Consider the following 15,154-nt stretch of genomic DNA (forward strand, 5'->3'; position numbering starts at 1 on the left):
AATATGGCAGGAAGAACGCGCCTTTTGCGCCTCTCACGAATATTTTATTCAGATGTCAATCAATACTGCTCGTTCACGCTCTGCTTTGGATACACACAAAGTACGTGAATCGATAGTACATGAAAGAGTCGGATTTCACAAAAGGGGACACTTTTCCGAATACATCCCGTCTTAATCTGATTTTAATTTGTCCGTCATCGAGTCGACCTGATCACTCGGTTCCATCCTTGTTTCGCACCACGCAAATACTTAATTTCGTCATCCAACAGGTGCTCGTACTCCGCAGCCTGAGATACGTCAAGTATCAAATGGATTCAATATGTGCAATTATGACCAGCTAGGAAGCGTTGATGCAGAACGTTGCCGCCATGGGGACGTGCATACTTACACCAGAAAAAAAAAAGTTGATGAACCGAGCCTCAACACTTCGCAATCTTTGCCTGGGAATTAAACCCAGTATTGACCGATATACCAACAAAGAAGTTGGATTTAGCTGGTTTTTGTGTGCAACTAATCTAAGTCCGGGCACAGAGGGGATGGGAATTTACTAAAGTGAAGTACTTCACATAATAAAAACATTTGTTGTTTTTCGTTTGGGTGGAACATAGAATCTAGAACCTGGAACGTGAAGTGGATACTGCGCTAAGGAGAAGCCGCCAAAAAAATTGACAAGTTACTCCATTAAGTCTACCATCAGGGAATCGAACCTAGCTTTCGCGAATAATTTATTTTGATGGACGCGATGGCAGTAGCGTAACCGTAGTGCGTGTGTAAGCACCTACACTAACAGGACGTTGAAGTGAGACGAGGTAGATGGGTGTTGAACGTTGAACGTTGAAGTTACCGTCGACCTCAGGTACGCACAGCAGGTGCATTAAAAAATTCCTAACTTCAATCAGAATGACAGTGGAGTGGTTCGCTTCGCTGAGATTCATCTGCAAGAAGCTCAGTGGAGTTAAAAAAGCGTTCTCCAGTTTTAGCAGCGAATCACTGACCATCACTGAGCTGAACTGTAGAACGAGTTCGCAGGTTCGAGCTCGGCTAAACCCGATCTCCCCTTCTACAGCACCACCACCACCACCACACTCAACCGCACCGTCATTGCATCACTCATTTACTATGACTCACATACTATTCATAAGTATACAGTAATGACTTCAACGACGACGTCGATCTCGTCCAATTTTCTTTTCCAAAAAAAAAGCAGAACCTCGGCTTTCTCCGATGGGACTGAGGGATCACGTTGGCAAGAAACTCGAAGGAGGCCTTCAACATTCCACAGATGGTCAGACGGTCAGACCCTTGTTTGCAATTGAACCCTTCATTCAAGATGCGAGCTTACCTGGATTAATATGGGATTAGGGGCTCAGGGTGGTCTCTAGGGTCGGTTCTGAGTCGGTTCTGTCGTCGGTTTTAGGACGGTTCTCAGAGCAGAACTGGACGGGAACTGAGGTGGTCAACTGAAAAAATCACATTCGGTTTGATTTGGAGAGCTTTGGCCGGTAAAACCATTTAGAACCTCCTCGCGAGGAGGAGATTCTGCATTATTAGTTTTTGCATTGATTCTGGTTCTGGTTCTGCTTGTTCTTCTTTTTCTCGCGGATTAAAACGCAGAGCCAACGAGACGCAGAACCACCAGCCCAAAACCGGGTATTCTGACTTCCCCTACTCAATAGCAATTTCCGCCTAACTTTCCAAGGATCAAGAGGAAAATTTAGCACGACATGAAAGATCCTCGTAATCGGTTACCTCATTAACAGAATCAATCCATAAAATTGGAAAAGAAATCAGAGGTTTTTATTTGATGAACCACTCGCAAGGAATTGTACTATAATGCTTGTTGAACAAAGTTACGTGCTATCTTTAACGTACCGACACCACTTTATTACCCCCCTTGCCTGAAGAGAAGGCGTCGGAATAGCTTCAATATACTCCAACTGATCGGGTCGCAGTTCGCGATAGTTGCAATTCTTGTTGACGTCACAATTCACGACCAGCACCTCCTTCAGCGACATCCATGTCCCCTCTCTCTCGAAGATTTTATCCACGGAGAGCCAGTCACACTGTCTCAAATCTTCAAATCGATGGCCTACCGTACTCATTATGAGCACAATCTTCTCCACAGTGTTGCGCTTGTTGCAGGACGCCAATACGTAGCGGACCCACCGGAACGGCATGACTGAGAAGTAGGTTCCGGAATTCTCATACATTGTCTGTTCAAAGAAATAGGTAAGTTTTATGGATATTGTGATCTGACGGAGGTCGGTAAGAATGCCAAGGTCGAGGTCGATATATCCTGGGAGTACGAAAACTTCATATGAGTTTAGGGTGAATGAGGGATAAACAACTGCTCACCATCTTCGCCATCAATCTCGAGTTCTAACACTTGAAGAGAGGAGGAACACAACTTAAGTAGCCCTTGTGGACCACCCCGACATCCGGTATACCCAATCGTCCTCAACCTGGACCAATTAAACGGCGTTCCGGGGCCAATGAGGCAATACTGGAGACCGCCACGGAGGCGAACTTCTTCGACGCACACCCTTCCTCTCATTCCCGACAAAGAATGCTTGTCGGGACGCCCCAGAGACGTACCCACGTCGAGTGTCTGGAGATTATTTAGCACCCTCAATCGGTTTACGGGTATGTCGCACTTGTTCAGTGTGACTGAGCGTAAGCCGCTGCGTTGCAGAAGAGCGAAGACGTAGAGCTTCACGTATTTATCAAGTTCATCCCATCTTACTCCGATGTGCAGACTGATTGATGTTAGGTCATGCGTTAGATCGCTAACCAGGGAAAGGACGCCGTGCGCTTTTTCTGCGCCAGCATAGCCGAAGTCATCCAGATTCGAAAGGGATATGGAGTTGCCTAGGGCAGGAGGACATTGGGATAATTGAATCCTAATGAAAAGCTTTTCAGGTAATCGGCCTTCGTAAATGTAGACAGTGATGTGTTGGTATGTGTGGGGGTGACAATATGACCAGAGAACTGGGAAGGCAGCGCACAAAGCCATGATCGTGGATGTGGCGAGGTAGGTGTCAATGATGTGATACATTAGATCTGGGGGAAGTGGTATATTCCACTCATTTGAATGGTTAGCTAGGTCGGGTCCTCGGCGCTTGATCGTGGATGTGGCGAGGTAGGTGTCAATGATGTGAAACATTGGATCTGGGGGAAGTGGTATATTCCACTCATTTGAATGGTTAGCTAGGTCGGGTCCTCGGCGCTTGAACATCGTGTAAAATCGATGGAGGAGGGACGCGGAAGACGACATCTTTCTTGAACGAAATCGACCCAGCGTCGTGTCTGGGAGGTTCGAGGTGGTAGTTGAAAATGAGGTTGTCGGAGCCTCTGGAGGTGCATGATCGATGAGAATCAGAAGATAACATCTTGACACGTAGCCACCACGACTTTGGAGAGTGGCCAAATCCAAGCCAAATCGGCGAAGGAAAAAAAAGACAAACGCAAACACTGACGGATCTTATTTACAGACCATCAATGCACCTGCCTCAATTCCTGGTCGACTCAGGCTCACGACATCACCTTCGCAAAGTCTCCTCGATAGACAAACCTTCTTTACCAAGTTCTCCCTTCACGTCAACATACTCGCATTATGCATGATCAGTCTTCTTGAATTCGTGCGATGGGTCGGTACCCTAGGTTCGCACCCAAATTGTCACGCCGTACCGCATATTCTGTCCCACTCCCAGGCGTAGAAACATGGAACACGTGATTGGGGGTGATTGGCCCATAACTTTCCAAATTCTGCGCGATCCATACCCTCATCGCACCCTGCATATTAGCCCCGTTCCCACGACTGTGTTCGGAAAGGACGCTTCGCATCGTTAGACTTTTCAAGATAGGTAGAGTTGCGCATATGTCCAAAAGCGACCACTGAATTTTAAGTTTAACAGCGTTCGACTAGTTTTATGTAAATGGAAAGACATACGATTGCATTTTCTCTGATAGGGGATGGACTCTCCGCATAATCACGGACCTCCTCTTCTCCTCTCGGAATATCCTCTGAGTTTATGGATAGTTTGAGAAGGGTGAGGCGTGTGCCTCTTTTGATAACGTTGGAACAATGGTTTCCAAAACACCACTTCCCTTCATAACTTGAACGGACTTGAAGAGACTCCAGAAAAGAGATATGATTATCGAGACCTTGTTCATAAAAGCGGATCGCAAGCTGATTGGACACCAATAGAGGTGTGCGATACGATGATGTCCAAATAAGCCTGAGACGCCGAAGACCAGAAAATGATGTTAAGTATTCAACCAAGGCAGGCTGGACGTCGTCCGTGACAAGTTCTTGTAAATGAATTTTCTCTGATCGCAAAGTTGACCAAATTTTTTGTGCCAAAGATTCGGGACCCATGTCTGCAATGGTGAGTGAGATCAACGATCTCAAATGGCGTAGTGCGCTAGCATCGAATTTCACAAGTAGGCCGTTCAAATGGAGATGTGTGATTTTCAAGCAAACTGAACTGGTCTCCGCGAGAAAGTCTTGGAGGGTTAGCGCGTGCCCGCCATAACTAGTATCAACAATTATGAGACTCGTCAACTCCGGCTGATTCCGTCCAATAAGTCCTGCGACGGTGCGGATTACTGAGGTGCGATTATTGCAGCAGGAGTTAAGGGTGAGTTTTTTCAGGTTTGACAGCCGCTGGAATGGCACAGGAAAATTTAGATGCCACAGAACACGCAAATGAAGGTCCTCCAGAACCGGGAGTGAGGCAAGGGCATCTAAGACTAGAAGAGTTGCCCACTCTGGGTCGGAATCCAGTTCCCATCTAGTGGATAATTGAGGAGTTAATGTATTCTCTGAATCCTGGGACTTGACTCACAGTATTTGACGAACCCCAACAAGGGAACCAATAGCGGGCAGCAGGAACGACCTAATCTTGACTTCTTCCAAAGACGTAACTCCGTTTTGATGTGATGAGGGCCATAGGGGACCTATCCTGAGCTTGGTTGCATATTTCGAGGCAGAAGTTGGCTTTGGTTGCGTTGCAACCAGACTCTCGACTTGAGACGAAAGACGTGTCGAAGATAAAACGATCTCCGACAGAATTTGTTGCTCCAAAGCGAGATTAATTCGTTTACATACTAAACGGAGAGTCTTGTCGGCCGCCTACCCAAGAAACCTGAGTGAGAATGGCGGCTGGAAGTTGGATTTCCGTAGAACTGAAAGCCAACACACCTCAGCACCTATTTCTTGGAGAAGCTCCGTAGGTAGCGACAATAACCCACTCATAAATCTGGATAACTCAAGGTACCGAGTTGCTGTGCACTGAGAGTTTCCTCAAGTTGGGGGTTTTACGCTAGTTATCATCGATGCCAATTCCAATCGGCACGTGGTTTTATCTCCGCTTGAACGGTTGCGGACTCCGATGGCAAGAATGTAGTTCTTCTTATTTGCCACTGGTCCAGGGATGAGACTGGGCTCAAACATGATCGAAGTAAGGCTTTACTCACAAGACCACATTCGCTTAATGAAGAGGCTATGACAACATGGTGAGGAGAGATGAAGGCAGACGCACATTTCAGCAAGAAAGCAGTGAATTCCCGAATATTACTTTCAGTGAATTGATGAACCGAGGAACACCTCAACTCACCATCGGAATTTTGATCTTTTACAGCTGAAAGCAGAACGATAGGCCATGCCAGATCGACGCATACATAGGGCGGACTCTCAACTTTTACTGTGGTACTAGCGTGACATCAATTCGGAGGTTGAAATTTAACACGTTGTGAGAACTCAGCGGCCCCAGCCATCACGTCGCTTCGAAAATTTGGGAGTCCGCCCTGAGCATGTGTCGATCTGCCGTGGCCTATCGTTCTGCTTTCAGCTGTAATCGTTGTCTTCACTCACAGATCCGATAAATCTGAGGAATTTTAGCTGTCTCTGGCCAAAAAAGGCAAACGTGCAAAACAACCCAACTTTCCCACACTCCCAATTTAGCGTCCGTGCGCAAGAGCAAGTCAACCACCAACCATCCAAGAATCCTCAAGAGTACGACGAGATGGTGAGTCCTCATTCCTCCTATACGTTTATACGAAGGTCTATGGGCGGGTAAACGTGTTTTTGGAGCGGAGGGGCGATGGAGAGGGGTGGATGCGCGGGGTATGGTTTGGATGATGTGTTGGAATTTTCGGTGTGGTTGGAATTTTTGGTGCACAGATGGCGGGGAGGATGATTCTTCGCTTTTCTGTGACTTGATTCTCAAAAGGTCTTATGCTGACTGAATGTGTTCTTCCCCCCTCGTTGTGCGCGGATCGGTTTTTTTATTAGACGAAAGGTGTGTCTCTCTCTCTATCTACAGCCCGATTGGAATCTTCTTTCCTGACTACCTCTCTTTCCTTTCCGTGCAGGTACTTCGTCCTTTGGGTACGTCTCTCCCATTCCCTCCCTCCAGAACCTACCACTGATCAGCCCATCTTCACTCACAGTAAGCGACACACCAAGTCCCACACGCTCTGCCGGCGCTGCGGGAACCGCGCCTTCCACAGGCAACACAAAAGTGCGTTTTCGTGTAGCTGCTTCATTGTTATCAGTGGGCTGATTGGTATCTTAGCTTGCGCACAATGCGGATACCCCTCTGCTAAGTTGAGGTCGTATGAGTGGGGCCAGAAGGCCAAGCGCAGAAAGACGACTGGGACTGGACGGATGAGGTACCTCAAGGATGTGTCGAGGAGGTTCAAGAATGGATTCAGGTAGGTCTTTTTGCCACCCTTTGCTTTGTCGCTTTTCCTTCTTTTTCTTTCCTACCGCGATAAACTCATGCTGAATATATATTTTCAGAGAAAACACGGTGGCGAAGAAGAGGGTCAAGGTTACATCTGACGCATAAACTTACGACTATGTCGCCTCCCATCCGCCGCCATCCATTCCTTCTAGGCTCAAAGTCGTACTGCACTGCACGAAAAATAAACATGCTCTATGCTATGCGTTCCGTCATCTTTCTTCTTTCGAATAATGTGTGGATTTTGCGAATGCGCGATGCAATACGGCTTTTCTTCTGTCCGTCCGATTTGAAGAGGCGAAAAGACAACCATGGCCATGTGGAAACTGGCTGACGTTTTACCTGCAGGAATACCCTCTTGCCCTGCTACTCGTTCTTGTTTCATGAGTATCCTCGCTCATACGTATTAAAATGAAGGAGAGGGAAGCCAAGAGGACCCCGCATCCGGCAACGACAAATTGTGTTTACGAACTTGGTTAGCAGGACCCAAGCATGACCTCGGGACCAACTTCAACAACATATTTGATCTTCTCGGTTACTTGGGTACTTCCTTTGTGAGCGCAGATGAAGCGAGGAAGCATTGGTTTTTGTCACCTGCCTCTTTCATGCTTCCGAAATTGGTGCGGTGTCTATCTTATCGGATAAGATGTGGGGCTGCTGGGGCATGAAGAATCTTATCTATTCTAAGATGAAGCTCCGGAAAATGCCGTCGATTGATTTGGTCACAGTACCGGAAGGAAGTTCCGGTTGGTATGCCACTTATATGGGCGCTCCGATGTTGCTAACGTTCTTTTGAACTTCTAAAGGAGAGGAAAGAAATGTATGCTCCCAAGTTCGGAATCGGCACGACATTTCGAATAACAGATACCCTTGAATTTTTTTGTTGTGCGTTGGGTTGGTAATTGCGAGAGGGATGCCAGATGACTATGAAACGTTGAAACCTGATGGGACGGGCCCTTATTTTCGATCTTTTACCCTGTGGACTCCTGTGAATGAGATCAATTGAAAATATGCAATGGGTTGTTGGGGCGGGAGCAAAATGAAGTTTTGAATCCGCTTTTCATTGGAAGATAGGATAAGATGTTATCTATGAAATGAGGAGTGTGAAGTCGATGGAAACTTGTGGGTGAGCGCTTGGGGGTGAGAGATATGATATGATACGTGGCACAACGTTGGGAGATCGGAGCCCTTAGCTTGTCTTATCTCCGCTGGACTGGTGACGGGATCAATGGTGTGAAAATGTTGAAGTTTGATTTGTGCGACGGCCACTTGATGGAGACGTGAGTCTGCTTCGGGGAATAAGAATGCATGGACGAATTTGAAGCATCGCTTCCGAGTCTGCTGGGTTGACGGAGGGTTCAGTGAGTCTTTACTTGAATGGCGCTGGAATGGTGTGATATACGGAAAGAGATTAGATGAAAACTTATCTATTAGGTAAAGATGATTGACCGAAGAAGGTTGTGCTTGTTCTGTCTTTTGAAGCGCAAGACCAAAACCAGAGGTAAGCGACGAGCGTGATAAATAGATCTAATTACGCCGATAGCCGTAAGTATTCCGGCACGACGCATCACGGCAACGACGAAATTTTTTACGACGACTTGGGGGTCCGTGGGGACACGGCCCTTTAGCCAAGCTGTGTGAACCTGGTGAACGTGTAAGAATGTTCCGTCTGCCCTGAGAGTGTCGTTTGTCTGTCAATCGCGCAAATTCCATGAACGTTGCACCTCGGTAGGATCTTGAAAAAGAAATAAAAAGTTGGATCCCTTTGAAGAACGTAAAAAACTGGTGGTAATCTGATACGAGGCGAGAGTGAGGCTTTTAGCATGCCTGGGAAATGCCCGGCGTGATAGCGGTGATTATAACGGTTATCTAAGGTTTGTAGGACAAACAGGTCGATTTCTATTGGCTGTACGTAAGCCACGTTGTTATCAGTTATTTGTTATCAGTTATCTCAAAGGTCTCGCTGGCCTTCTTTCCTTGTTTCGTATCCCCCCATTTCCCATCAAGCACCTTTCCTCCTCGTCGTTGGCCACGACGAGCTCCCGACATCGGTCATCGTGCGTACCATTGACCTCACTGCTCACCGCCCCTCCTTATTGCCGTGCACCTCGTAGCTCCCGTCATCTTCCCCTGACTTCACGGACCTACTGACAACTTAGCTACAGTCGATACCCGCCCTCATCGACTATACCTGAAAAAATGTCTCCGGTCGTACTTGAATCGCCCGTGCTGAGCATCCACCATTCACCCATGGCGCACCTGCAGCAGTTCAACCCAAACACTTTGCCAGATCAGCGGTCAGGTGAGAGCGGCACGGGTGCAACTTTTCAATCTAGACTAACGCCCGTTGTTTTGTTCATCCAGGTGCCCCGGACGAGTTTAGCTTCTCGTCGTCTCCAGCAGCGTTGCCGTCGCAAAGTCGCGGTCCATGCGTCAACTGCGGTACCACAGATACACCTTTATGGAGGCGCGACGCAGACGGCAACTCTATCTGCAACGCTTGTGGTAAGTCATCATTTATCAGTTATCGGGACCCCTTGCCCTTTGTATGCCCTTTCCCCATTTTTATCTGGTCTCGGTCGTGCAACGAGGGAGCGCAGTTGTAGACACGTGGCTTTGACTCGCGGCGATATATGATGTTGGTGGTCTTTGCTCGCGTGCCATTATCTTTCTTTCTTGTGTACGTCCTCCTTCCGTGTGGAGGGGGTGATCATGAATCAAGCACCGCGACGCATGCGAGGACAGGGGCGTGCAACCACACGTCATTGGGCTGGCTGACTGTTCTCAAACACTTGAGCTAACAACAGACCCGTCGCACACCACGTTTCCGTTTCCTCGTCTGCTCCCTTTATGTGATAATGCAATCTCCGAAGATCATAACAGATGCCCTATGCCACAAGGCTTGTCAATCCCCATCTATGGCTGCTGCCCTTTTTCGCCAATGCCACACCTCTTTTTTGGTTCTTCATCCCTGCAGCATGTATCGTCTCCTCGTTTCGAGGTTGCCCGATGCGATTGCTGTCTGGATGCTGTTGAATCGTATCACCACTTGACATCAAGGAGCTTCTCATCTCGTTCGCTCCATGTCCACGACTCTCCCTTCCCCTCTTCCCATGCAACTACTCCGCTTCCTTCCTCCCTGTTAGATCTCCTCTACAATCCCATCTTAATAGTCTCATCTATTTTTTTCGCATCATCTAAAGTTAACAAATGCACTCATCCTCATCTTCAGGGCTCTATCAAAAATCGCGACACATGCCCCGTCCTTCATCTCTTGCCCGTACTCCTCCACCATCTGCTCCTGCTACAGCAGTTGCACCCACTCCAACGGCTCCACCAACCACCACAGCCTCTTCGGCAATCGGGCCTTCCCCATTTGCCCCCAGCTCCCTGAACACCTCCAACGCTGTCCCTGCACCTCTCGGGAAGCCACCATCGCCACAAACCATGCAAAAGCTTCTACAACAACAGTCACATCAAGCACCTGCACCCTTGACTAGCAACGCCTCGCCTACCACAGCGAAGACGCATACCACCAGCACGGGTGGAACATGCCCCGGCGACGGGCGTTGTGACGGCACCGGAGGATCGTCGTCGTGTTCTGGGTGTCCTACGTACAACAACGCTCTGTCCGTCTCTGCTCGTCTGGAAGAACAACAAAAGCAGCAACAGCAGAGTGAGGCGGACATGGTCGGCGTGGAAAATACTGGGTCCCCGCAAACTGGATCGCCCAAGGATACGGCGGCTGCCTCGCCTGGTACTGCGAACGATGGCGATGTCAGCAGCAGCCATGGCGCTGGTGCTGGAAGGAAGGTGCGTGCCGCTGTTGGTGCGCTTAGCTGCGCCAATTGCGGGACGAGCACGACTCCGCTTTGGAGGAGGGATGATGTTGGGAATAATATTTGTAATGCGTGTGGTGAGTTTTTCTTCTTCTTGTGTTTTGTTTGGATCTTTTCGTCTTGCCTTTTTTTTTTTTTCATTCATCGTCGTTTCATTTCTCTTGGACGCTTGCCTATATTTGTTGAATTTGCCCTTTTCGGGAGCAAATCGCTTTGCTGGCAAGGGCGATCATTTTCTACATCTTATCAGATACCATCATCACTATGCGTGTCATATGATCTGCCTTGTCAACCACTCGCCGCGATCTCTCTGCTACCAGGGATTAATACGTTGACGCTTGGCTTATTGCCTCACCCGATTCCCTCCCTCAATGGAGCCGTTTTTTTTTTTCACCCCTTGTCTTGTTATCTCTCATTGGTTATTTCTATATCTGCCTTGATAACACGACTGACTTTTCCCCCCTCTTTTTCCCCGTGTAGGGCTGTTTTTCAAGTTGCACGGTACACACCGACCCAATTCGATGAAGAAAACCGTGATCAAGCGTCGGAAACGCGTCCCAGCTGCCTCAGGTGCAGCAGCGGCAGGTCGCATGTCTGACCAAGCGGCTGCTGAAGCCCTAGTTGCCGTCGGTCGCGCGGGCGGTGTTGGTGGAGGGAACGGGAATGGAACCGCCACTGCTGAAGAGAGTGATGGGGAGGCTGAACAGCCGAAGAGGAAGCGCGCTAAACGGGGCGCTGCGGGTGGTGGCAAGACGACTCGTGCGTCGGCTGCTGCTGCTGCTTCCAGGGAGGACGATGATATGGGGGAGGATAGTGAACCCAGTGTGCGTGAGCGGAAGAGGCCAGCTGTTAATGGGTGGGGACCAGACGCTGCTGCGCGTTCGGCATCTCCGTCACATCGTGCTTCTTCTAGGAATCAAGACTACGCTGCCCATCTTTCACGGGGTGCACCACCGCATTCGTTTACGGGTGGTTCTCCCCATCCGTTTGAGTTGCCACCGCTTGCGGCGCTGAGTAATGGCGCTGCTGCTGCTTTTTTGACTGCGAGACCTGATTTTGCGGCTGCTACTCAGTCGAGCTATATGAGGTCTGGGTCGAACGCACCGAGTAGGACGCATTCGCCGTTGAATCCTGGAGTTGCTGGGGGGTACATCTTGCCCCCTCCGCATGTCCTCACTGGCTACTACCCCGGTGGACCTCCCCCTCCAGGGGATCTAGCCAACTTGATGCACCTCGGTTTGGCGGCTGGTGCTGCGATTGGAGGGCTGGGCATGCCTCCCACCTTGGCTGATCTGGAGCGGCATTACTTTGAGCTGAATGAGCACAAGAAGAGCTGGGAGGAGATGATGGATAGGACGGATAGGATTATGGCGGGTGTGAAGAGGACTATTGATGAGATGAAGGGATTGAGGCTGTCGTCGTCTCCTCCTCGCCAACCTTCCCCTTTGGCGGCTTCGACCACCGTCAATCCTGGTCAGGCCGGTCTTTCTCAAACTGGCCATTCTTTGCCTGCTGCGGGCGGTGCGTCTGTACCGCTTGCTAGGGGCAGTAGCAGTTCCAACCGGGAAGACCGAAGGGATAGTGTGTGGCCGGTTACTGAACCGACTTCTACTCGTGACTGAGGAGCTTTGATCTTTCTTTTTCTATTTTAGCGCCCTTCTTATACGGACTTCAAACTTTCCCCTCGCAGTCGCCCCCTCTTAATTCGGATTCGTCTCATGCTTCCTCTTGGCCCTGCACTTCGCGCCTTACAGGCATTATGCTAATATGTACGCCCCGACCTCGCCTCATTATGTCTTTATCTCGTCTGCAACCTTATATCTCGGGCGGAGGGATCGTTCACAAAAGGACCGATCCCATTATCGGAATATCTATCTTTTGTCCCCCCTACCTTCAAGTTAACTATCTACCAGCCGCCCTCTAGTACTTCCCTCTTTTCTCCTATGTATATAGCTCCTTCCCCCCACCCCCCTCGCTTGCTTTCGTCTTGTCTCGTCTTGCTTGCTGTCGCCCCACTCCACTTATCACTGTTACATATTGTATCGAGGTTGTGTAGAACACGCTTCCTATTACATAATAGTATTCTTGTACTTTTGCCCCTTGAATCTAAAGTACATACATATGTTGTCGACCTCCAATGTGAAGTCCTTGAGTATCGGTAATCTTACAGGATTAGTACGTGAGTAAGGTTCATCAAGATCAAGAGTCATCCGAATCAAACTCGGGCGAGGAGTCATCGTCAGATAAACCAGCGCCAGAGGCATCTGAAGCGTAAGGGCTGGATATATGGTGAGTGAAGAATGCCTGGAGGCTGCAGAAAACCTCTCTGCGAAGATGTAGCAGCGTCTCCGTGACTAGATGGTCGGGCACCCAAGGCGGCAGGTTACATGGTGGCCCGCTGACCTTTTGCGGAGGACGAACTTTGATTTTCCGTCCCTCATGGCCGTTGAGAGTGCTCAAGAATGCACTGCAAATGTTGCAGCATGATTGAGATAACCCAATGGCACTGGAAGTACAATGCTGCGGCACGTAAACCTATGGTCGAATCATTGAAGAGAACAATGCTCACGAACAACTGGTCCCACCCGTTAGAGTCTGGCCTGTGCATGAGACTTGCTAAGCACGCCTCGGAATGAACACGACCGTAAAAAGTCGCAACTCCTTTAGAAAGTGGGCTGTTATCCCCAAGCTCGTCGAGGAGTGCACCTTCCTCAAGCAAATGTTCGAAGAGTTTGATGGCGTTGCTACTGCTGAAGTCGCCGCTGTAATCGGTGGCCACGGAGGGTAAGCAGTCTTGAAAGACCCGGCGCCAGGTGTCTATTCGTAACTCGCCCCCTTCACTCCCACACTGCCAGGGCGGTGTTATCAAAGTTTTGATGGAGACCTTGCATTTACGACCACCCTTCACAGCTGAATTTAATATATCTCCAAGGGCTGCACGAATGGTGTACAGCGCCTCGAAGAAGGAAACTTGCAGCTGGGCCCACTTGATATAGATTTGCTGAACATCAAGGTTGAAATAGATGTTGAGCAGCTCAGCTTCTGCTTCATCTTCATCCAGAATGTTCCCCTCCTTCCCCTCGGCGGATTTCGAGTCCTTCAGACCCGGTAATGATATTTGGAGGTGTGGCAACATGCGAGTTGTGTGCTCCTCAAACGCGGAAGAATATATGAGGTCGCGGAGAACCATCCCTAACGTCGTGACGGACGAGCACGCCTTGGACAGTTCGGGAGAGGCTGTAACGGATTCAGAGGGGGAATCACGAATGGCTTGGGAGTGGTCTTCCATCAGTGCAACGAGTCTGTCAAGACGACCGACAAATCCATCGGGGCCGATGAGGAAGCAAAGGAGGCCATGTATCTCATCGCATGTCCGTTGGTTATAAAGTGTGAAAAGTGCAGATGGTTTGGAAAAGACAGCGTGCCCCAATTTCGTCAAATTCGGAAATTGAAGGGAGCCAAGCTTGCGGACAAACACGGGATCATGGAACCTGGCGAGGAAAAGAAGATCTCTTGCTTTTTGGAAGCCGTCAGGACACCGAGGTTGGCGAAAAGGAGCGCTGATAGATGAGGGTTTGGGAAGTGCCAAGATATTGTTGAGAAATGTTAAGGAGAATGAAGATGTGACCCGACGATGCATCTTGCGGCAGCTTGAAGCAATAACATACTTCATGACTCGCTTCCAGACTTTCATACGAGCTTTTTCGTCTGGCGACGACAGGAAAGAGTCCACACTTTCGTTCAATGTGTGAATGTGATGTTGAAGGGGCAGGGAGCGGCTGTTTGAAGGTGAGTATTAGAGGTAGTCAACGTGATCAATGAGGTCGTACCCAGTTCTCCATACCACGTCCAACGAATCACCAGCCATTGTCTCTATCGAGCACCGGGAACTCTCTAGTGAGACTTCAGCACAACCGTCTATCGATTCCGCCTTGTTTTGATGAGAAACATTTGGAGCACTGCAAGCAGCCAACTCCACAGTCAACGTGTCGTCCTGCAAGAATGGTCCAGCGAATGTGACCGCTATTCTCGCGTTTTCGGTGGCAAGAACGGTGGCGATGGCATCCAAAGTATGTATGTGCGTCCTTCGGTAGTTGTATTGAATTTGGGATCCAACACGAGCTTGATGAGAAGGTTTGCCAAGCTCGAGACCCAGTTCCAAGGTGCGCAGAACGGAAACGACGCCCGCCGTCGCACGAAGGGAAGCGTCAAGGTCTTCTCGCGGGGAGGAAGACATGGTGATTGAAAGACAAAGACTTTACAGCATTGTCCAGCAACAGCAAAAGCTGTTATTTTGGCGCCTAAATTATAGGCTTTCAACCCTGTGTGCTGTCAAAAATAAGCGCACAACTGACTCAAGTCTCACGTCGACTCATCACGTCAATTACGTCGAAACTTTGAATCCTTGAGATATTACTGGCTTCTTCAAATTCGTAGCGCTCCGCCTATCATGAAGTTCCAAGTCCTATTTCTCTCTTTCAAGCGCACTGCGGCCTAAGTCTAACAAACCAGCAGAAATTAGACACAGAAGCCACTAAATATATCGAATTGCAAATTCCTCTCTCACCT

General features: G+C 49.0%; 5 protein-coding genes across 5 annotated transcripts; 3 read left to right on the forward strand and 2 right to left on the reverse strand.

Annotated features, from left to right (window-relative positions):
* Positions 1-194: 194 nt before the first annotated feature.
* On the reverse strand, positions 195-5,257 carry LACBIDRAFT_332053 (uncharacterized protein; the record flags this gene model as incomplete). Its single annotated transcript, XM_001886537.1, has 13 exons — positions 195-287; positions 789-935; positions 996-1,085; positions 1,129-1,131; positions 1,611-1,665; positions 1,873-2,296; positions 2,356-2,385; positions 2,596-3,471; positions 3,669-3,894; positions 3,950-4,793; positions 4,848-4,959; positions 5,111-5,147; positions 5,204-5,257. 13 exons carry the CDS (start codon positions 5,255-5,257, stop codon positions 195-197), a joined length of 2,991 nt encoding a protein of 996 aa, XP_001886572.1.
* Positions 5,258-5,990: 733 nt separating this feature from the next.
* Positions 5,991-6,970, forward strand: LACBIDRAFT_295367 (60S ribosomal protein L37). The gene is made up of 6 exons (XM_001886448.1): positions 5,991-6,029; positions 6,059-6,065; positions 6,376-6,391; positions 6,454-6,524; positions 6,579-6,717; positions 6,806-6,970. The coding sequence occupies exons 1-6, from the start codon at positions 6,027-6,029 to the stop codon at positions 6,852-6,854; spliced, it is 285 nt and encodes a 94-aa protein (XP_001886483.1). The 5' UTR covers positions 5,991-6,026; the 3' UTR covers positions 6,855-6,970.
* A 1,975-nt stretch (positions 6,971-8,945) lies between these two features.
* Positions 8,946-9,352, forward strand: LACBIDRAFT_308018 (uncharacterized protein; the record flags this gene model as incomplete). The annotated part of the gene is made up of 2 exons (XM_001886449.1): positions 8,946-9,048; positions 9,111-9,352. The coding sequence occupies 2 exons, from the start codon at positions 8,946-8,948 to the stop codon at positions 9,350-9,352; spliced, it is 345 nt and encodes a 114-aa protein (XP_001886484.1).
* Positions 9,353-10,574: 1,222 nt separating this feature from the next.
* Positions 10,575-11,139, forward strand: LACBIDRAFT_170124 (uncharacterized protein; the record flags this gene model as incomplete). The annotated part of the gene is made up of 2 exons (XM_001886450.1): positions 10,575-10,662; positions 11,066-11,139. Coding segments are annotated over 2 exons (162 nt in total), but the record flags the coding sequence as incomplete, so codon positions are not given.
* A 1,645-nt stretch (positions 11,140-12,784) lies between these two features.
* Positions 12,785-14,822, reverse strand: LACBIDRAFT_295368 (uncharacterized protein; the record flags this gene model as incomplete). Its single annotated transcript, XM_001886538.1, has 3 exons — positions 12,785-13,120; positions 13,155-14,364; positions 14,416-14,822. 3 exons carry the CDS (start codon positions 14,820-14,822, stop codon positions 12,785-12,787), a joined length of 1,953 nt encoding a protein of 650 aa, XP_001886573.1.
* Between the last annotated feature and the right edge of the window lie 332 nt (positions 14,823-15,154).

Source organism: Laccaria bicolor, genomic scaffold, assembly GCF_000143565.1.
Source record: "Laccaria bicolor S238N-H82 LACBIscaffold_38 genomic scaffold, whole genome shotgun sequence".
Lineage (NCBI taxonomy): Eukaryota > Fungi > Basidiomycota > Agaricomycetes > Agaricales > Hydnangiaceae > Laccaria > Laccaria bicolor.

Coding starts and splice junctions, on each gene's coding strand:
- LACBIDRAFT_295367 (XM_001886448.1), top strand. Junction 6,525..6,578: donor CTTCCACAGGCAACACAAAA/GTGCGTTTTCGT, acceptor TTGGTATCTTAG/CTTGCGCACAATGCGGATAC. Junction 6,718..6,805: donor AGGTTCAAGAATGGATTCAG/GTAGGTCTTTTT, acceptor ATATATTTTCAG/AGAAAACACGGTGGCGAAGA.